Source organism: Hemitrygon akajei, chromosome 19, assembly GCF_048418815.1.
Source record: "Hemitrygon akajei chromosome 19, sHemAka1.3, whole genome shotgun sequence".
Taxonomy (NCBI): domain Eukaryota; kingdom Metazoa; phylum Chordata; class Chondrichthyes; order Myliobatiformes; family Dasyatidae; genus Hemitrygon; species Hemitrygon akajei.
In genome coordinates this window covers 19,753,895-19,777,182 of record NC_133142.1, presented here as the reverse complement: position 1 = coordinate 19,777,182, position 23,288 = coordinate 19,753,895, and the positions used below count along the sequence as shown (strand labels likewise).

Genomic DNA, 23,288 nt, shown 5'->3' with positions numbered 1-23,288 from the left:
TGACTATTTGGATCTTTGCTCAGGGAATTTATAATCTTGTAACTCGTATGGTACACTTGGGAATGGAAATTCCAGGGCACAAAAAAAATCTTACTTGCATGGGGGGAGAAGAGTTTCCTGATTGCTCAGAAAAACTGTTTTGCTAATGGTTTTTTTTTTACCTGTGAAATGTAATGAGAACTTAAAATATTACTCATTTTTTGTAATTGTGAATTCCAACTCAGGAAGTTGCTTTGTGGATTCTCTTTAACCAACAGCCTCAATGTTTTTTGTCATTTTGTCTGACGAAGTGTAGCTCTCAAAGCATGGCTCAAAACATAGAAACATAGAAAATAGGTGCAGGAGTAGGCCATTCAGCCCTTTGAGCCTGCACCACCATTCAGTATGATCATGGCTGATCATCCAACTCAGAACCCTGTACCTGCTTTCTCTCCATACCCCCTGATCCCTTTAGCCACAAGGGCCATATCTAACTTCCTCTTAAATATAGCCAATGAACCAGCCTCAACTGTTCCCTGTGGCAGAGAATTCCACAGATTCACCACTCTGTGTGAAGAAGTTTTTCCTCATCTCGGTCCTAAAAGGCTTCCCCTTTATCCTTAAACTGTGACCCCTCGTTCTGGACTTCCCCAACATCGGAAACAATCTTCCTACATCTAGCCTGTCCAATCCCTTTAGAATTTTATACGTTTCAATAAGATCCCCCCTCAATCTTCTAAATTCCAGTGAGTATAAGCCTAGTCGATCCAGTCTTTCTTCATATGAAAGTCCTGCCATCCCAGGAATCAATCTGGTGAACCTTCTCTGTACTCCCTCTATGGCAAGAATGTCTTTCCTTAGATTAGGGGACCAAAACTGCTCACAATATTCTAGGTACGGTCTCACCAAGGCCTTGTACAACTGCAGTAGAACCTCCCTGTTCCTGTACTCAAATCCTTTTGCTATGAATGCCAACATTCCATTTGCCTTTTTCACCGCCTGCTGTACCTGCATGCCCACCTTCAATGACTGGTGTACAATGACACCCAGGTCTCGTTGCATCTCCCCTTTTCCTAATCGGCCACCGTTGAGATAATAATCTGTTTTCCTGTTCTTGCAACCAAAGTGGATAACCTTATCCACATTAAATTGCATCTGCCATGAATTTGCCCACTCACCTAACCTATCCAAGTCACCCTGCATCCTCTTAGCATCCTCCTCACAGCTAACACCGCCGCCCAGCTTTGTGTCATCCGCAAACTTGGAGATGCTGCATTTAATTCCCTCGTCTAAATCATTAATATATATTGTAAACAACTGGGGTCCCAGCACTGAGCCTTGCAGTACCCCACTAGTCACTGCCTGCCATTCTGAAAAGGTCCCATTTACTCCCACTCTTTGCTTCCTGTCTGCCAACCAATTCTCTATCCACATCAATACCATACCCCCAATACCATGTGCTTTAAGTTTGCACACTAATCTCCTGTGTGGGACCTTGTCAAAAGCCTTTTGAAAATCTAAATATACCACATCCACTGGCTCTCCCCATCCACTCTACTAGTTACATCTTCAAAAAATGCTATAAGATTCGTCAGACATGATTTTCCTTTCACAAATCCATGCTGACTTTGTCTGATGATTTCACCTCTTTCCAAATGTGCTGTTATCACATCTTTGATAACCGACTCTAGCATTTTCCCCACCACTGATGTCAGACTAACCAGTCTATAATTCCCCGGTTTCTCTGTCCCTTTGTTTAAAAAGTGGGGTTACATTAGCCACCCTCCAATCCTCAGGAACTAATCCAGAATCTAAGGAATTTTGAAAAATTATCACTAATGTATCCACTATTTCTTGGGCTACTTCTTTAAGCACTCTGGGATGCAGACCATCTGGCCCTGGGGATTTATCTGCCTTTAATCCCTTCAATTTACCTAACACCACTTCCCTACTAACATGTATTTCCCTCAGTTCCTCCATCTCACTAGACCCTCGGTCCCTTACTATTTCCGGAAGATTATTTATGTCCTCCTCAGTGAAGACAGAAGCAAAGTAGCTATTCAATTGGTCTGCCATCTCTTTGTTCCCTATGATCAATTCACCTGTTTCTGACTGTAAAGGACCTACATTTGTCTTGACCAATCTTTTTCTTTTCACGTATCTATAAAAGCTTTTACAGTCAGTTTTTATGTTCCCTGCCAGCTTTCTCTCATAATCTTTTTTCCCTTTCCTAATTAAGCCCTTTGTCCTCCTCTGCTGGTCTCTGAATTTCTCCCAGTCCTCAGGTGTGCCATTTTTTTTTTGTTGCTAATTTATATGTTTCTTCTTTGGACTTGATACTATCCCTAATTTCCCTTGTCAGCCACGGGTGCACTACCTTCCCTAGTTTATTCTTTTGCCAAACGGGAATGAACAATTCATCCATGCGAACTTTAAATGCTTGCCATTGCATATCCACTGTCAACCCTTTAAGTATCATTTGCCAGTCTATCTTAGCTAATTCACGTCTCATACCTTCAAAGTTACCCTTCTTTAAATTCAGAACCTTTGTTTCCGAATTAACTATGTCACTCTCCATCTTAATGAAGAATTCCACCATATTATGGTCACTCTTACCCAAAGGGCCTCGCATGACAAGATTGCTAACTAACCCTTCCTCATTGCTCAATATCCAATCTAGAATGGCCTGCTCTCTAGTTGGTTCCTCGACATGTTGGTTCAGAAAACCAACCCGCATGCATTCCAAGAAATCCTCTTCCTCAGCACCCGTACCAATTTGGTTCACCCAATCTATATGTAGATTGAAGTCACCCATTATAATTACTGTTCCTTTATTGCAGCATTTCTAATTTCCTGTTTAATGCCATCCCCAACCTCACTACTACTGTTAGGTGGCCTGTACACAGCTCCCACCAACGTTTTCTGCCCCTTAGTGTTATGCAGCTCTACCCATATCGATTCCATATCCTCCGGGCTAATGTCCTTCCTTTCTGTTGCGTTAATCTCCTCTCTAACCAGCAATGCTACCCCACCTCCTTTTCTTTCCTGTCTATCCCTCCTGAATATTGAATATCCCTGGATGTTGAGCTCCCATCCTTGGTCACTCTGGAGCCATGTCTCTGTGATCCCAACTATATCATATTCATTAATAACTATCTGCACATTCAATTCATCCACCTTGTTACGAATGCTCCTCGCATTGACACACAAAGCCTTCAACTTGTTTTTACAACACTCTTAGCCCTTATACAATTATGTTGAAAAGTGGCTCTTTGCTCTTTTTGCTTTTTGCTCTGGATTTGCCTGCCTGCCACTTTTACTTTTCACCTTACTACTTTTTGCTTCTACCCTCGTTTTACACCCCTCTGTCTCTCTGCACTTGTTCCCATCCCCCTGCCACATTAGTTTAAAGCCTCCTGAACAGCAGTAGCAAACGCTCCACCTTGGACATTGGTTCCAGTCCAGCCCAGGTGCAGATCGTCCTGTTTATACCGGTCCCACCTCCCCCAGAACTGGTTCCAATGCCCCAGAAATTTGAATCCCCCCCCCCGCACCATTTTTCAAGCCACGTATTCATCTGAAATATCCTCCTATTTCTACTCAACTAGCACGTGGCACTGGTAGTAATCCAGAGATTATTACCTTTGTGGTCCTACTTTTTAGTTTATCTTTATTACCTTTGTGGCCTTACTTTTTAGTTTATCTATGTAATCTGTATTACATAGATTTTACATCCATCTAATCTGTATACTTTAATGTGAATTCCTCTACTCCCACTAGTAGATATGCATTTAATCAGCATGTGATCTCTCAAAAGGTTTTCATTGTTTACTGGTTTTGTATTTCTCATTGCAGACTTTTGCTGTTCCTTTTTTTGGTCTGTGAAGAAGAACTGAGAGTATGGAATTTGGCTACATGCTGGTTTAGTTTGAAATAGCTGTGGCTGGGGATTCTCACCAGCTGTCTGTAAAAGAATTATCCTTTAACCTTTGTATTTAACTACAGTGGATTCCAGTTAATTGGGACACATCAGGAGCAGTACATTTGGCCCAATTAACCAACTGTCCTAATTAGCTGATGTTTCGTGGAAATAGTTAAAAAGTATAAAAAAGTCAATTTACTGTTTAACCGAGTAACAAATTATGTATTTAAATGAAATACAGAACAAATTGGAACATCAATGCTACTACAGTACTATAAAAACTGTATTAGTTTCTAATAGTTATTGATGGAGGAATTCATGTAATGTATGCTGCCATGTGTGGGGTGTCCAGTGAAGAGATCCATTCTGGGGCAGCTCACTCACTATTGGTGCCCACTAGATACTCTGTTCTCACCTGTGACTCCAGGCCAGTGGGCCTCATATCTTGTTGAAATGGGGGCATGGCTGTTTTGGCATGTAAAGTCAGCTCTGGCAGATTGGGCAGGTTAGATCAACTGAGAAAGAACAGCCCAGAAGGTGATTTTGCAATACTCTGTGGAGAGTAAAGGACACGGTAAGGCACAGAAGTCATGGGTATCCACTGTAACTAAGACAGATCCAGTTTGCAATGACTATTCATACCACTAGACTTCCGAAGCCAAGATAGTGGAACTGTCCCACTTGTCCACTTTTAGAAACTTTTTTTTCACAGGTTTTGCTGTCATCGTCGGATATGACAGACAGCCAACACACTGCCATTTCTTTTAATCAACTATAAATGGACTGTCTTCATACAGTGCTCTTGACAACTGCATCTTCAGCTTTATTGTAACATTAATGAATGTAGATACCTTCAAATGCAAAGATTAAAAGTACATTTATTATCAAAGAATGTATAAATTACACAACCTTGAGATTTGTTTGTAACAGGTAGCCACAAAGTAAGAAACCCAAAATAACCCAATTAAAGAAAAAAAGACCAAGAGGAGGGTTGGGGGGAACCACACATGCAAACAATGGAAGTGAACAACATTCTGAACCAAATTGAATCCTCAGATCAGACCCCTGGAGTAGGCCCAAGTCCTTGTTTATTAGTTCATCGTATTAGTGGGGCAAAGAGCACAAACAGCTGGGGCAGTCTTCATAGCCTCAGTGGCATGGAGAGGAGTGACCATCACGGAGAGCGAGTGAAGTCAGCTATCCCCTCTGATCCATTCAACACCCTATCTTTTCAGTCTTTTTTGGGCTGGAACAGCAAAATCTGGTGTCTTGGAGAGGAGTGAACATTGCACAGAATGTGTGAAATCAGCTCCTGTTTCCAGTCTGGGCCGGCATTTAAATTGTCTAAACAGTGGATTGTAACTTGCACTAGGGAGCAGCTACGAAGGGCTGAGGGCCTAGACCACGCCACCCAGTGACTTGTTCTGGGCCCAGATTTCACTGCCTTGCTTGAAGCTGCTCTCGAGCTCGTCAAATCAGCTCAGCGCCTAGAACAATCTAACCTCAGCCATCCAGTTGTGCGGGCATCGAATCTCCTCTGCTTCAACTTCTGCTCTCGGAGCCCAGAGCTATCCAACCTCGCATCTGGGCCAGTTTTATGGGCATTGGGACTTCACTGCCAAGCTTCTCTCCAAATTGCTCACTCCATCTGCATTGATTCTGCAGCACACCATCCCAGCTCATCCCCTGCTTTGCCATTGCTTGCCTCCTCACTGTTTGTGGCAACCACTGTCTGGTTCTCTTTCTCTTTCCCCCCTCACTATAATCTGCCCCCAGCCCTACCTTTCTTTCTCTTCTATTTCCCATAATTCTCCACCTTCCCCCTAGCCCATTTCCCTTCAGCCTATCACTTCCCAGCTCTCTACTTCATCCCTCCCCCCACTTCTTATCTCCTCTCGACCATCCCATGTTACTTCACTCCTGATGAAGGGTTTTGGCTCGAAATGTCGTCACTACCTCCTCCCATAGATGCTGTCTGGCATGCTGAGTTCTGCCAGCATTTTGTGTTTTTATTTCCAGCATCTGCAGATTCACTCGTGTTACCTCGAGAAAGGTGTTTTCAGGATGTTTTTAGTCGGGTTTCTTAACTTTTTAACTGCCAGTGAACTGTCGCATGTGTTTGGTAGCACCATCTTAACCAGAAGTTCTTCATGGTTTCTAACTTGAAGTAATGAAATTGTTTCATTTTCACTCCTGGCTAGCTCTGGCATCTCCAAGCCTGAATGCTTGAAACTGCAGTGAGCGAAACAATTCTAAATTGTCTTACTGCATTCCTCACCAACTATCAGTGTCAAAAATCACTGGTTTTGAAAACAAATGTACCTAACTGACGTTCTTTGAAAACTGTCCACTCTAAGCACGGTGTAGTGTTAAATGGCCACTTGAGTTCACATGACTGATAGTTAACTTCAACAACATTCTTCTGCCTCAGTTAAGCAACGTGATTTCCTAAATGAACAAAAGGAATCCCGGCTATTCTCTCAATTTAGTTTTTGTTCTTTAAGAGTTGTCCCAAATAAGCGGCTGTCTGTATTAACTGATGGACCAATTAACCAGCATCCACACGTGCTCAAAGGTTTAAAAGAAAACTTTATAAAAATGCACATTTTGGCTCTTGCTTTTTCTTCCATTTGCCAGTGCATAAATATGTGAGATAGAATTACATTTTTAAATGGCCATGAGAGCATATTTATATTTTTAATCACAGATGAATATTAAAAATACATTGTTTGAAGCAAATTTGTTTGTTTTAAAGATTTCTTGTGCTATAGCCAAAAGTGGGATGACTGTTTTGCTACCACCCAGCTTGTGGCAGGTCATCAGACACCTGTTGTTTTAAGCCCTTTTCAAGTGTGGTTGGCAAGGGGATGGAGAAAATGCCCATAGAGAAGCAGACAGCATTCACACTGCCTGTTGGTGTTCTGTAGTTTTGAGAATAGTAACTAAACGGTCAAGTATTTCTCTTCAGACAAACATTTCAGCTTGTGATGTTGGATGGCAATTTCAAAATTACATCCTCAAAGGTAGTTGGGTGCATCTTTTTTTTTAAAAAAAAAAAAAGATTTTTGTTAATGTAAACTCTTGACTTCTGGAGTTGACAGGATATTGAAATTGAAATTTTACTGCTAATAGTCAGCTACCATTATTTATGTTTGTGCATGCTTTTGAGACTGGATGGGAGCTGTGGCAACCTTGATCCTCAGCTGGCATTTTCACCAAGTTTCTTCTGGATCGAAATTGTAAATATCTCTTCTGTTTCATGTTGTATGGCCCAAAAGCACAAAATATTTCAGTGCCTGATGTGAGGTGATTAATCAATAGTGTTTGAAAACTGCTTGGATACATCACCATTTGACCAAATTGCTGTCCGTTCAGTTGCTTGCAGTAGTAGTGAAGTGACAGAACATGTTGGTATCATATTTCTTTACTACACATGAGCCTATTACAAAACAATCGTTTTCTCCAGACATTTCCATCAGTTAACCATATAACAATTACAGCATGGAAACAGGCCATCTCGGCCCTTCTAGTCCGTGCCGAACGCTTACTCTCAACTCTTCCCACTGGCCCGCACTTAGCCCATAACCCTCCATTCCTTTCCTGTCCATATACCTATCCAATTTTACTTTAAATGACAATACCGAACCTGCCTCTACCATTTCTACTGGAAGCTCGTTCCACACAGCTACCGCTCTCTGAGTAAAGAAATTCCCCTTCGTGTTACCCTTAAACTTTTGCCCCCTAACTCTCAACTCATGTCCTCTTGTTTGAATCTTCCCTACTCTCAATGGCAAAAGCCTATCAACGTCAATTCTATCTATCCCCCTCATAATTTTAAATACCTCTATCAAGTCCCCCCTCAACCTTCTACGCTCCGAAGAATAAAGACCTAACTTGTTCAACCTCTACCATCCATCCAAAGCAGGGGCAAAGTTATAGTGGCAGCTCAACCTATATGCCTTTGGCAAGTGAAGGAAACTAATGGAATCACAGGTAGAAAGTGCAAGCTCTATGCAGATAATACTGAAGTCGAGATTAAACCATGGTTGCTTGAGCTATAAACTACCGTAGATTCCGGACTACAGAGCGCACCTGATTAAAAGCCGCTGGCTCTAATTTTAGAAATAAAATCAATTTTTTACTTGTACAGGCCGCACCGGATTTTAGGCCACACCGGATTTTTGGCCGCAGGTGTCCCACATTGTAATATGAGATATTTACACAGAAAGATATTACACGTGAGGATTTTTTAACTTTTAATTAAATCCATATGGTAACATAAACAAATACATATTGCAAATGCTTTTTTTCGAACCGTGCCTGTAACGCGGCTACTTTTAAATATACATTGCGTATACTTCTTTACTGAACAACATTCCAATATCTCCTAACGACTGGTAAAAAATATATATACTGCAGCCTACCAGGAAAAGTTATTGATCACCTTTAACTTAAAAGCAGCGTTTTCGCTCCGCCGCTCGCCCCCCCTCCTTCCCGTTTATCGCAAACCGGTATCCCACAAGACGCGGCGAAACCGGGTGTGACGTCATAGCATCCCGCGATGTAGTACAGAAAACAAATATAGTTAAAACAGTTCTAACTTTAACTAACAAATGAATTACTAAGCGAAAATATTATAAACTAAATAACTGCCATAAAGGCAGCACAATGCTTTTCTTCGAGTGTTTTCCATGTTGATGAGGGTGAGTACAAATGACTGATTTACAATAATTTAATTGTGAAAGTGCGCTTGATTTATCGTACAATTTCATTGGACCTCTGTGAACTACTCATCAATTTTATTGGTCTACTGTTACGAGGCAAAATGTTTTTGGCGGCATGAAAAAAAACCATGTATTAGCCGCTCTGTATTAAAGGCCGCAGAGTTCAAAGCTGTTCAAAATGTGGGAAAAAAGTAGCGGCTTAAAATCCGGAATCTACGGTAATCACTCTGTTAATTGTTTTACTGTGCCTAGAGCTTAGTTTGGATTTCTTTCAACACCACACAGCTCCACATTGCATCACAGCCTTGTTAAATGGGAATGACAGTTCATTGACATTCAGGCAAAGTTTGACTGAAAATTGTAGTCAATCAAAGTAACTTTACTATTGTTCAAAAGTATGTTTGGGATGAGAAATATAGATTGGGAAAAATTATCCAATTGTCAAGTCCTAAATTACAAAGGAAGATGAATTTGACTTCTGGAGGTCAGCCATCCCAACCCAAGGATATCACTGCAATAGTTCATCTTGAGTATTTTAGACCCAATCAGGCTTCAGTTGCTTTACTAATAATCTTCTGTTCATAAGGTCAGAGGTAGGGATGTTTATTGACAATTGCACAGTATTAAGTCTTTTGTAAAGGATTTGACAAGGTTCCTCATGGTAGTGTGGTCCAAAAGATTAAATCACATGGAAACCATGGTGAGTTGGTAAGGTGGATACAAAATTGATTCTGGCATAGAAGACAGAATAGTGCAGAGGGGTGCTTCTGGCTAGTAGTATTCTGTGAAGGTCAGAGGTGAGACCTGTTTGATAAGTTTGCAGATGACACTGCTATTAGCAGAATTGCAGCAGGTAATGAAGTTTTTCAAAAGATACAGCCAATGTAGATTTTAGTAACGTTGGGCAGAGAGATGTCAGATGGAATTTAATTTGGACTATTGTGAGCTGTTGCATTTTGACAGATTAAGTTCAAGAGGAACTGCAACAAATGGCAGGAGTCATTGGAGCACTGATGTACAGAGTGTCTTGAAAAGCAAATCCAGAGCTGTTTGAAAGTGACAACACAAATGGATAAGGTTGTAAAGGCAGCACTGTGTAAATAAAATGGGAGATCATGTAACAGTTGAAAATACTTCAGTTAGGTCAATTTTGCAGTTCTGGCTGCCTTCAGGAAGGATCTGAGGCTTTGAAGAGAGTTCAGAAGAGTGTTGCCCAGATTGGAAAGTATTTGATCTTAAGAGATTGGACTAACTGGATTGTTTTCCCTGCATTGTTGGAGGCTTGAAGGGCAATCTACTAAAATTGTATATAAATGGCATAATATAAATGTGTTCATAAGGCTGATAAGTAGCAAATAACTTTTGAGGAAGCGTGGTACTGCAGATAGTAGAGACTTGCAATTGATCCTGAGCTCTGCTATCTGGATTTTGTATGTTCTCTTTCTGACTGCTTGGAGTTTCCACGAAGTCATCTGGTTTTCTCCCAAATCCCCAAGGACATATGTCTTAGTAGGTTAGCTAGCCACAGTAAAGTGCTTTTGGTGTGTATATGTGCAGTAGAATCTGAGAGTTGACAAAGAATTTGGGCAAATTTAAAATAAAGGGTTAACGTGCAATAAATGTAAATGGCTGTTCAGGCATTTGCTCTGGATTCTGAGTGTGCTGCCTGGCTCTTTAACTTTGATTATATTAATGTCCCCAACACTAGACCTTGACCATCTCCAACATTTGAGTTCATTCACTTATCTTAGACACAAAATCCAGCATCTTCACAAGATATTCTACTGCCAACTTCCTGGTGAGTTGCAGTTGTTCAGCAATTCAAATAGATTAGCCACATAAATGTAGTGGAGAAAAGAGTAGTCGGGGCTGGACATCCTATGGTAAGTAACTGTTATCCGGACACTCCGAAACCCTTTCCATCTTCAAGGCACAGGGAATGTGATGGCAGTCTCTCCAGAAACTCTTGAAAACACAACTGCAACACTGTTTGGGCCAGCTAGTCTGCATGATTGCTACCTCATCCACTCTCCAAACGTTCATTGCTCTATCTCTGTTGGGAACTTGGCGGCAATGTGTAGTATCAACAAAACATGCTTAAACTGGCGACTTTGACAGCTGATGCATGGAAACATTGCTACCTGCAGGTTCCCCTCTGAGTCTTTCACCAGCCTAGCTTGAAAGTATATTGTCATTCTTCTATTTGTGTAGGGAAACTTGCTACCCTACAACATTGGGGTTGTACCCTTGCTGGAAGAACTTGGTGACCCACCACCATCAAGCCAGTTTCTTGACAGTATGTAAAGTTGGGCACTCAAAAAGCTATTAATGCTCACTTCCTAAAAGTACATTATTTTAAACAATCTTTAATGTGTTCGTTTATTGTTAACAATACTTACTAAAGTAATTTGCTACCAGAGGATAAGAAAGCTATTGTCAAAGCAAAATGAACGGTAACTTTTGTGTTGTGGAGCAGTGAAATTCTATCTGGCTTGGACTCTCTTTCTTGAACTTCAGTTGTTGCTTTTGTTTGCACAATTTTATTTTCCCTGCATATTGGCTGTTTCTTTTTTTGAAATGATTTGGGTTTCTTTGTTCGTGGCTGCCTGGAAGGAGGTGAATCTTAAGGTTGTATATAGTATACCCTGTACATACTTTGATAATGTAATTTGTATGAACCACAACTCATTACATTCATTGATCTTAAGTCAGCTTTGTGAATGTTTCTAGTAAGAACAATGATTTACCGGTAGTTTGATTAGAATGAACTGCCAGTGCCTGTAGGTAGTGTAGGCACAGAATTGAAGCTTTGGTAGGAATTGTACATGCAATATTGCGGAATGAGTTGGCATAAATGATTTTAACATTTAAAATACCCTGAAAATTTTAAATTGAAATTTGAGTACTCACTGTAAATTTGATTGAGCAAAGACAGGTTTTTTAATAATAGCTATGACAATTTGCCATATTTTAATTTGATACAGTATTGCTATGAAGTCAGCTATTACAATTGCAGCAGTTATCTGGGCTAATATCTGTCAATATTTTTATTTCCAGAACAATCAGGTTGTAGAGTTGCAAAGAAATCGCCTGCGTGATGACATCAAAGAATATAAATTTCGTGAAACAAGATTATTGCAAGATTACTCTGAACTTGAAGAGGAAAACATCTCTCTCCAGAAACAAGTCTCAGTCCTTAAACAAAATCAGGTGAGTAGTAAAACTTTGAAATGCATTCAGAATTTTATGTCGGAAGAGGTACAAAAACAAATTTCAGAAGTTGCCTAGAAGTTACGATTATCACAAGTGACTTATTAGATTAGGGCTCCTTTTACTACAAAAGACTGGCATTAGGGTGGGTGTTGAGATGAAATGACGTTTTAAGGTAATGAAAAGCTAAGATAAAAATGCATAAAATGTTTCACCCTATGAAGGAATGAAAACAGAATTTGTAACATTAGTGTGAAATTTAATTTGGTAATGACATTTTCATGAATTGAAAGTCATCTTAGAACAAGAGTTTTGAACAGTCTCATTTAGAAAAGAATGGAATTTGTGGTCAGGAAACTAAAATTGAGGTAGTTATAAAGTCAGCAAGAAAGCTAATGTTCATTAAGAGAAAACTAGTTCTGAATGGATGCTAAACAAGTGGGTATCTAGGTAGCAGTGAAGAGACATTGAGGAAAGCTGTTGTGGTCACATTTTTGACCATACTGTAATAGGTGTTACTTTAGTATTGTGATAGGAGCTGAAGGGATTCAAATGCAAAAGATGAGAACAAATGCTTGATGTCTCCAACTGATTCAAGCACATATGGAAGTAAGGAATGCTAGGTAGTTCGACTAGAGTCAAGGGTTCTTCTTGAAGAGAGCGAGTCCACGAAATAGGAACTTTGTGCTTCAAAATAGACGTTTGCAATGTTCCAGGCAAAAATATTGAGAAGTTACTATGGTTTCAGATGAATTAATAGCTGAAAATCAATATAAAGCACGTTGTGGCGACCCACTTTCTGCGCAGGCGAACCGGCTCAAAAATAGCCAGCGCGCGGGGGGAGACTTTGGTAATGCACCTCTGACGCCATTTCCGCCCAGAGAGGGCAGGCGCTAGGGATTAAATGCCAGTGCCACAAAGTTTGAATAAACTAGTCTCTAAACGACTTGCTGACTGCGTGTCGTTATTTCAGCACTGTGTGTAGCACATCGCCACATTGGTGACCCCGACGGTCCAAACGAGAATTGGACCAAAGATGACCGACTCTTCATCTGTTCACGCAGTTTTGCTGAAACTGCTGACTTTCTGGATGCTGCGACCACGCGTGTGGTTTAACCAAGCAGAAGCCCAGTTCCAGATTCGGCAGATATCCTCTGATTCCATGCGTTACTACCACGTGGTGAGCGCCCTTGACCAGGAGACGGCCCCGCCCAGGTTGCGGATTTCATACATTCGCCCCCGGAAGAAGGCAAATATGAAGCATTCAAAGCGCTGCTCATTGGGACCTTTAGCCTCTCACGGCGTGAGCGAGATGCCCGCCTGCTTCACCTGGACGGTTTGGGAGACTGACTGCCATCAGCATTGATGAACGAGATGCTGTCCCTGGCTGACGGACACAAGCCCTGCCTCATGTTCGAGCAAGTGTTCCTAGAGCGACTGCCCGAGGACATACATCTGCTGCTGGCCGACGCAGATTTCAGCGACCCCCCCCCCCCCCCCCCCCCCCCGGAAGGTGGCGGCTTAGGCAGACGTGCTGTGGAAAGCCAAGAGGGAGAGCATGGCGTCCATCGGTCAGATTACCAGGCCACGCGCCCAACAGCAGACCAGACCAGGCCCAGCAGCGGGGCGCACCCAACACAGAGGCAGGAGTGAAGAGGCCAGTGAACAGTGGTGTTTCTACCACCAGCGGTGGGGCACAAATGCCTGCCGTTGTCGCCCGCCCTGCAAGGGCCAGGGCCAGGGCCAGCTGCCGCTATTGACTATGGCGGCTAGCCACCAGGACAGCCTCTTGTACATCTGGGACAAACAGTCGGGACGCCGCTTCTTGGTTGACACCAGAGCAGAGATCAACGTCTTGCCCCCGACGGGGTACGACACCCGCAACAGGAAGCCAGGACCCACCCTGAGGGCGCAAACAGCAGCACGATACGGACCTACGGCACCCGCACAGTGCAGCTGCAGTTCGGCGTCAGACGGTTCACGTGGGACTTCACACTGGCCGTGGTGGCCCAACCACTCCTGGGGGCGGACTTCTTGCGAGCTCACAGCCTGCTGGTCGACTTGCAAGGGAAAAGACTGGTACATGCCAAGACTTTCCAGACGTTCTCCCTGGGTGAAGCCTGGCCCCACACCTGGACTCCATCAAGCTGTTGGACAACGAATTCACCAGAATCCTGGTGGACTTTCCATCGATTCTGGCACTGCAGTTCATGGCAGCCATGCCCAGACACGGGGTACAGCACCACATCCCGACCCAGGGACCACCCCTCCACGCCCGCGCATGAAGGCTCCCCCCGGAAAAGCTCCGCCTGACGAAGGAGGAGTTCAAGAGGATGGAGGAATTGGGGATCATACGGAGGTGGGCCTCCCCCCGCATGAGCCTCCTCTCTGCACATGGTGCCGAAAGCAGCCGGGGGTTGGAGACCATGCGGCAACTACTGCAGACTGAACAAGGCTACCACTCCGGACCGCTACCCCATGCCGCACATACAGGACTTTGCAGCAAACCTGCATGGGGCAAGAATCTTTTCCAAAGTAGACCTCGTCCGGGGATACCATCAAATCCTGTTGAACCCTGAAGACATCCCCAAAACAGCATTCGTCACCCCATTTGGCCTGTTCGAGTTCCTCCGAATGCCGTTCGGCCTGAAGAATGCCGCACAGACGTTCCAGCAGCTAATGGACGCGGTGGGATGCGACCTGGACTTTGCGTTCATCTATTTGGACGACATCCTTATAGCCAGCAGTTGTCATCAGGAGCATCTGTCCCACCTCCGCCAGCTCTACTCCAGTCTGAATGATTTCGGCCTCACTATCAACCCGGCCAAATGCCAGTTAGGTCTCAATACCATCGACTTCCTGGGCCACAGGATTACCAAAGACGGGTTAACACCTCTGCCTGCCAAGGTAGACGCGATCCGCCACTTTGCCCAGCCCAACCGTTACCTCCCCTCAGCAGCCCGTATCATGCGCCCTTTGTACACCCAGATGTCGGGTAAAGGCAAGGACATTACTTGGGACGAGGAGGCCGCGGCCGCTTTCGTTAAAGCCAAGGAAGCCTTGGCAGATGCCGTGATGCTGGTGCACCCAAGAGCGGACGTTCCAACTGTCCTCACGGTGGACGCATCCGACACAGCAGTCGGTGGGGTGCTGGAGCAGCTCATCGAGGGGCGCTGGCAACCCCTGGCATTCTTCAGCAAGCACCTACGACCACCCAAACTCAAGTACAGTGCTTTCGACCGGGAGCTGTTGGCACTGTATCTGGCAATCTGGCATTTCAGGTACTTCTTAGAAGGCAGGCCGTTCACCACGTTCACGGACCACAAACCGTTGACCTTCGTATTCACGAAGGTGTCCGATCCCTGGTTGGCTCGCCGGCAGTGACATCTGTCCTACATCTCCGAGTACACGACGGACATCCAGCATGTCTCGGGAAAGGACAATGTTGTGGCGGACGCACTCTCCAGAACAGCTGTCCAGGCCCTGTCCCTGGGGGTGGACTATGCATCGCTGGCAGAGGTGCAGCAGGCAGACGACGAGATGCCCAGCTACAGGACCACAGTCTCAGGTTTGCAGCTGCAGGACTTTCTCGTAGGCCCAGGTGATAGGACCCTCCTGCGCGATGTGGCTACTGGCCAACCTCGGCCCATTGTCCCAGCAGCCTGGAGGCGGCGAGTTTTCGACTCCATACACGGTTTGGCGCACCCATCTATCAGGACAACCGTCCGGCTGGTCTCCAGCAAGTTCGCGTGGCGTGGATTTCGCAAGCAGGTCAGTGAATAGGTCAGAACGTGCACGCAGTGCCAAACAGCCAAGGTACAGCGGCATAGTAAAGCCCCGCCACAGCAGTTCAAACCCATCCACCGGAGGTTCGACCACATTCATGTGGATATCGTGGGCCCTCTACCAGTGTCCCGAGGAGCGTGGTACCTCCTAACTATGGTAGACCGGTTCACGAGGTGGCCAGAGGCAGTCCTGCTCACCGACACATCTGCCGATTCCTGCGCCTGAGCACTGATCGCAACCTGGGTAGCACGCTTCGGGGTACCGGCCCACACTACCTCCGACAGAGGTGCCCAGTTCACCTCCAGCCTGTGGTCGGCTGTGGCCAGCCTGTTGGGAACGCAGCTACACCACACAACTGCCTACCACTCACAGTTGAATGGACTGGTGGAACGCTTCCACTGTCACTTGAAGTCGGCCCTCGTGGCCCGCCTGAGAGGACCTAACTGGGTGGATGAGCTTCCCTGGGTCCTGCTTGGAATTTGTACAGCGCCCAAAGAGGATCTGCACGCCTCGTTGGCCGAGTTGGTGTACAGCATGCCCCTGGCCGTCCTGGGAGAGTTCATACCAGCCCCAAGGGGGCAAGAGGAAGAACCCGCAGCAGTCCTGGACAGGCTACGTGAAAGGCTCGGCAACCTGGCCCTGTGGACCCTGACCGATGTACCCAAAGACCTGCCGAACTGTAAGTTTGTGTTTGTACGAAGGGGCGGACACCGGGCACCGCTACAGCGGCTGTACGAGGGGCCATTCAAGGTGATCAACAACAACGGGTCCATGTACATTCTGGACATTGGGGGGAAAGAGGAGGTTTTCACGGTGGACCGACTCAAACCAGCCCATGTGGACTTGGCGCAGCCGGTTGAGGTTCAGGCACCGTGGTGCAGAGGCAGACCTCCCAAACAGAGGCTGATCCAGACTGTGGACATTGGGGGGTGTATCGCCAGTTCTGGGGGGGGGGGGTGGGGGGGGGGGTGGTTATGTGGCGACCCACTTTCTGCGCAGGCGAACTGGCTCACAAATAGCCAGCGCACGGGGGGAGACTTTGGTAATGCACCTCTGACGTCATTTCCGCCCGGAGAGGGCGGGCGCTAGGGATTGAATGCCAGTGCCGCGAAGTTTGAATAAACTAGTCTCCAAACGACTTACTGACTGCGTGTCGTTATTTCAGCGCTGTGTGTAGCACATCGCTACAACGTCTTGAAAAGCACTTTCATAGTTGATTTGCATGCACCAAAAGATGCTTTTCTTTCAAACATTTGTTGTTAGTATATTTTGAATCTAACAGACATTTGAGGAAAAGGAATGGATTTACTTGGGTTTGCACTTGTGTTTGCTTAATGTGATATAGGTAAATTTGATATAAATCTGGATAGATTTTATGAAAGTTTGATTTTTATCACTAATTTATCACTAATACCAATGAAATATCATACTGCTCAAAAATTGGAGTTTATTTTCTATTATAATGCAGGTTGAATTTGAAAGTCTCAAACATGAGATTAAAAGGCTTGAAGAAGACACAGAATTCCTTAACAGTCAGTTGGAAGATGCTATAAGGCTAAAAGAAATAGCAGAACGTCAACTTGAGGAATCCTTGGAGACACTGAAGAATGAACGTGAGCAGAAGAATAATATGCGCAAAGAATTATCTCACTATATGAACATCAGTGATTCAATGTACACCAGCCAATTGAATATCTCTCTGGATGGATTGAAGTTTAGCGATGATGGTGGTGAACCAAACAATGATGAACTTGTTAATGGTTTTGAAATCAGCCTAAATAAAATGAATGGTGACAATAAATTGTCCACTCCTAAGAAAAATGATCATTTCAAGCCTGCACCAAGCTTGGTGTCTGATTTATTAAGTGAGCTGAATATATCTGAAATGCAGAAACTGAAACAGCAGCTGATGCAGGTATGTGATTTTTCAATTACTTATTAGTCATGTGATACCTTTGGACATTTGTGTAATATAACTACTTGATCAAAGATAGCAATACTGTAATAGTTTTCTCCAAAGAAGAAAACATATAAAATAGTTTTGTATGTAAAATATAATCATAGAACACCAGCACAGGAACAGACCCTTTGGCCCAATTAGTCCATGCTGAACTATTAATCTGTCTGATCCCCTTGTCTTGCACCTGAACCATTGTCCTCCATACCCCTCCCATTCATGTACTTTGTGAAATTTCTCTAAAATGTTGAAAGTGAACCTGTATCCACCACTTCCCCGGCAGCTGGTTCCACACTCTGACCACCCTCAGTGAAGAGGTTACCCCTCAAGTTTTCCCTAAATATTTCACACTTCACCCTTAATCAATGACCTCCAGTTGTAGTCTCACTCAACCTCAGTGCAAAAAGCCTGCTTGCATTTACTTTGTCTATACCTCTCATAATTTGTATACCTTTATCAAATCTCCCCTCATTCCCCTATGCTGTAGGGATTAAAGTCCTAACCTATTCAGCCTTTCCTTACAAATTAGGTCTTCAAGTCCCGGCAACATCCTTATAAATTTTTCCTGCACTCTTTCAATCTTGCTGATATCTTTCCTGTGAGTAGGTGACCAGAACTGAACACAATACTCCATTTTAGGCCTCACCAACATAATTATAAAACTTGAACAAACATCCCAAGTCCTGTATTCATTGCTTTGATTTATGAAGGCCAATGTGCCAAAAGCTTTCTTTATGACCTTATCTACCCGTGCAGCCAATTTCAAGGAATTATGCCTCTATATTCCCATATCCTTCTGTTCTACTGTACTCAACAGTGTCTCACAGTTCACTGTGTAAGTCCTACCCTGGTTGATCCTCCCAAAATGCAACACCTCACACTTACCTGCATTAACCTGCATCTGCAATTTTTCAGCTTGGTCCAGATCCCACTGCAACCTTTGATAGCCTTCCTAATGGACGAATAAATTATGCCTCAGTATGTATTGTATATTTTCTCGATTGAGAGGTGTCTGGGTGAACATTTGCTAAATTTATTTTTCCTGTTTCACATATTTCTGTGAAACATAAGACCATAAGATATAGGAGCAGAATTAGGCCATTTGGCTCATCACATCTGCTCTGCCATTTCAACATGGCTAATCCAATTTTTCTCTCAGTGCCAATCTCCTGCCTTCTCCCAGTATCCCTTCATGCTCTGACCAATCAAGAATCTATCAACCTCTGCCATAAATATACATAAAGACTTGGCCTCCACAGCTGCCCGTGGCAAAAAATTCCATAGATTCTTCACTCTGGCTAAAGAAATTCCTCCTCATCTCTGTTCTAAAAGGATGCTCTTCTGTTCTGAAGCTGTGTCCTCTGGTCTTGCTCTCCCACCATAGGAAACATCCTCTCCACATCCACTCTATCAAGATCTTTCACCATTCGATAGGTTTCAATGAGGTCACCCCTCATTCTCCTGAATTCCAGTGAATACAGCTCCAGAGCCATCAAACGTTTATCATATGAAAAGCCATTCAATCCTGGAATCACTTTCATGAGCCTCCTTTGAGCCCTCTCCAGCTTCAGCGCATCCTTTCTAAGATGAGAGGCCCCAACCTGCTCACAGTACTCCAAGTGAGGCCTCAGTGCTTTATAAAGTCTCAATATTGCATACTTACTTTTATATTCTAGTCCTCTCGAAATGAATGTTAATATCACATTTGCCTTCCTCACCGCGGACTGAACCTGCTAGTAACCTTTAGGGAAACCTGTACAAGAACTCCCAAGTTGATTTGCTCCTCAGTATTTTGTATTTTCTCTCCATTTAGAACACAGTCAACCCTTTCATTTCTTCTACCAAAGTGTATGGCCGTACACTTACAATGCTGTATTCCATCTTGCATTTCTTTGCTCATTCTCCTAATCTAAGTCCTTCTCTATTTCCTCAAAACTACCTGCCCCAACATCCATCTTATTTGCGTCTACCAATTTTGCAACAAAGCCATCAATTCCAACATCCAATCATTGGCATATAATGTAAAAAGAATCAGTTCCAGCACAGACCCCTGTGGAACACGACTAGTCACTGGCAGCCAGCCAGAACAGGCTCCCTTTATTTCTACTCTTTGTCTCCTGCCAATCAGCCATTGTTTTATCCATGCTAGAATCTTTCCTGTAATACCATGGGCTTGTAGTTTGTTAAACAGTCTCATGTGTGGCACCTTGGCAAAGGCCTTCTGAAAATCCAAGTATACAGAATTAACCAATTCTTCTTTGTCTATTCTGTTTGTTATTTCTTCAAAGAATTCCTTCAGATTTGTCATGCAAGATTTTCCCTTGAAGAAATCATACTGACTATGGCCTATTTTACCATGTGCCTCCAAGTATCTTGAGTCCTCATCCTTAATCGACTCCAACATCTTCCCAGGCATTGTCAGACTAACTGGCCTATAATTTCCTTTCTTCTACCCCTCTTCCTCCTTGAAGAGTGGAGTGACATTTGCAATTTTCTAGTCTTCTGGAACCATTCCAGAATCTGGTGATTATTGAAAGATCATTACTAATGACTTCACAAACTCTTCAGCCGCCTCTTTCAGAACTCTGGGGTGTGCATCATCTGGTCCAGGTGACTCCAGGCCTTTGATTCCCAAGAACCTTCTCCCTAGTTAGTGGTAACTTCACACACTTCATGCCCCTTGATACCTGGAACTTCCACCATACTGCTAGTGTCTTCCACAGATGACTGATTTGACTGATGCAAAATGCTTATTCAGTTCGTCCACAATTTCGTCGTCTTGAATAATCAGTTGGATCAAACTCAATAATTACTTTTTGGTAATCCCTTTTGATAATTGGTTATTGAATGTTTGTTTCTCAATGAAAATCAATTTGACATTGTTTTTATGGAATGAGTGTTATGCAATTCCTTCATGAAGTTTTACAACTGAGAAACTGCATCTGGCTTGCATTTCTGCCATTTGTGACCATTTGTCACACCTCTTTAGTCATCAGAACCATTAAGTCAAATTTGTGTTGAGGTTAGTAAATGCCTCGCTATCCTCCACTATCTCAGCAGTATTTATCCCTTCAGTGAAAACTTCATTTCAAAGGACAAAGAACAATACAGCGCAGTACAGGCCATTCGGCCCACAATGTTGTGCCGACCTTTAAACCCTGCCCCCCCCCCCCCCCATATATCTCTCCACCTTAAACTCCTCCATATACCTGTCTAGTAGTCTCTTAAATTTCACTATTTCACTAGTGTATCTGACCCCACCACTGACTCGGGCAGTGTATTCCATGCACCAACAACTCTCTGAGTAAAAAAAACCTTCCTCTAATAACCCCCTTGAACTTCCCTCCCCTTACCTTAAAGCCATGACCTCTTGTATTGAGCAGTGGTGCCCTGGGGAAGAGGCGCTGGCTGTCCACTCTATCTATTCCTCTTAACATCTTGTATACCTCTATCATGTCTCCTCTCATCGTCCTCCTCTCCAGAGAGTAAAGCCCTCGCTCCCTTAATCTCTGATCATAATGCATACTCTCTAAACCAGGCAGCATCCTGGTAAATCTCCTCTGTACCCTTTCCAATGCTTCCACATCCTTCTTATAGTGAGGCGACCAGAACTAGTCACAGTACTCCAAATGTGGCCTAACCAGAGTTTTATAGAGCTGCATCATTACCCCGTGACTCTTAAATTCTATCCCTCGACTTATGAAAGCTAACACCCCATAAGTTTTCTTAACTATCCTATCTACCTGTGAGGCAACTTTCAGGGATCTGTGGACATGTACCCCCAGATCCCTCTGCTCCTCCACACTACCAAGTATCCTGCCATTTACTTTGTACTCTGCCTTGGAGTTTGTCCTTCCAAAGTGTACCACCTCACATTTCTCTGGGTTGAACTCCAGCTGCCACTTCTCAGCCCACTTCTGCATCCTATCTATGTTTCTCTACAATCTTCAACAATCCTCAACACTATCCACAACACCACCAACCTTTGTGTCGTCTGCAAATTTGCCAACCCACCCTTCTACCCCCACATCCAGGTCGTTAATAAAAATCACGAAAAGTAGAGGTCCCAGAACCGATCCTTGTGGGACACCACTAGTCACAACCCTCCAATCTGAATGTACTCCCTCCACCACGACCCTCTGCTTTCTGCAGGCAAGCTTGAATCCGCCTGGCCAAACTTCCTTGGATCCCATGCCTTCTGACTTTCTGAATAAGCCTACCACGTGGAACCTTGTCAAATGCCTTACTAAAATCCATGTAGATCACATCTTTCCTGAGTGCTTTTTTAATGTGGACCTTTCCTATGTACACAATTTGGATGCCATCCTCTATTTTAATATCATGACTGCAATATAATTTCTTTGTTAAGAACATTTATGATAGTGTAATGCAAATCCAAGTCTTTTCTTTCAAGATATTGATTTCTTACCAATTTAGGTGGAAAGGGACAAGAACACACTACTTGCTACTCTCCAAGAGTCACAAAAGCAGTTAGAACATACAAGAGGTGCCTTGTCAGAGCAAAATGAAAAAGTCAACAGACTCACTGAGCATGTCAGTGCCATGAAAAAGCTCCAGGCTAGCAAAGAACGGCAGACTGCGCTTGACAATGAAAAAGAGCGAGACAGTCATGAAGATGGAGATTACTACGAGGTAGACATCAATGGACCTGAGATTTTGGAATGCAAATACAAGGTAGCAGTAGCTGATATTAACGAACTTAAAGAAGAACTTAAAAACCTAAAGGCTAAATATGCTGATAATGAGAATAAATATGAAAAAGAGAAGACCAAGAATGAAAGTGAAATCCAAGCTTTGACAGAGAAACTTGAAATACTAGAAAAAACAAATAAACAAGAACAGGACCAGATAGTCTGCCTAGAAAAGGAACTGAAGAAAGTAAGTGAGGTAGCTGAAGGAACTCAAGGTAGTTTGACTGTTGCTCAGGATGAACTGGTCACCTTCAGTGAAGAATTAGCAAATCTATACAACCACGTTTGTATCTGCAACAATGAGACACCCAACAGAGTGATACTGGATTACTTTAAAGAAGGAAAAGATGTTCGCAGTAGTCCAGATGGTAAAGAAAGAAGATCTCCAGTTCTGCTTACCAAGGGTCTTTTCCCTGGAGAGGTGGGAAAGACTGAAAATGGTAGTGGAGATGTTGTACCATCTCCTGCTTCACCTTTGCCCCTACCTGTGTCCTATGTCAGTGATCCACGCAAAGAACCATTGAATATTTACAACCTGATTGCTGTCATTCGAGACCAAATCAAGCATTTGCAGAAAGCAGTTGATAGATCAACAGAATTATCCAAACAACGTGCTGCATCACATGAATTGGGAACAGTGGCAGACAAAGACAAAGAAGTTTTTATGGATGAGATCTTGAAACTTAAGTCACTGTTGAGTACCAAGCGCGAACAAATAGCAACATTAAGAACTGTGCTCAAAGCAAACAAGCAGGTAAGGAAATTATTATCTTATAACAATGACAATGAATGGGTGGTGAACTATGGGTCTCATACTGTTAATTTAAAATAAAGGGTAAATACATAGATTTAAACAGCTATCAGGGTAGTCGACAGCTCTAGCCAGTTAAATGTTCATGTCAACAAACTTAGTAATTCCAAGTGGACCTAGTAAATATTCTAATAGTCACTACAAATTTGCTTATAATGAAATAATGTGCATGGTTTTGCATCATTAC

The 23,288-nt window shown here is 43.5% G+C and overlaps 1 protein-coding gene across 3 annotated transcripts in view; it reads left to right on the top strand.

The window, feature by feature from the left end:
- The window catches only part of LOC140741798 (protein bicaudal D homolog 2-like), a 58,076-nt gene that overhangs the window by 19,175 nt on the left and 15,613 nt on the right, over nucleotides 1–23,288 (top strand). For all 3 annotated transcript variants that reach the window (XM_073072194.1, XM_073072193.1, XM_073072195.1), the window contains exons 3-5: nucleotides 11,683–11,835; nucleotides 17,090–17,536; nucleotides 22,016–23,044. In XM_073072194.1, the coding sequence (XP_072928295.1) occupies nucleotides 11,683–11,835; nucleotides 17,090–17,536; nucleotides 22,016–23,044 (1,629 nt within the window). The remainder of the gene's footprint in view (nucleotides 1–11,682; nucleotides 11,836–17,089; nucleotides 17,537–22,015; nucleotides 23,045–23,288) is intronic.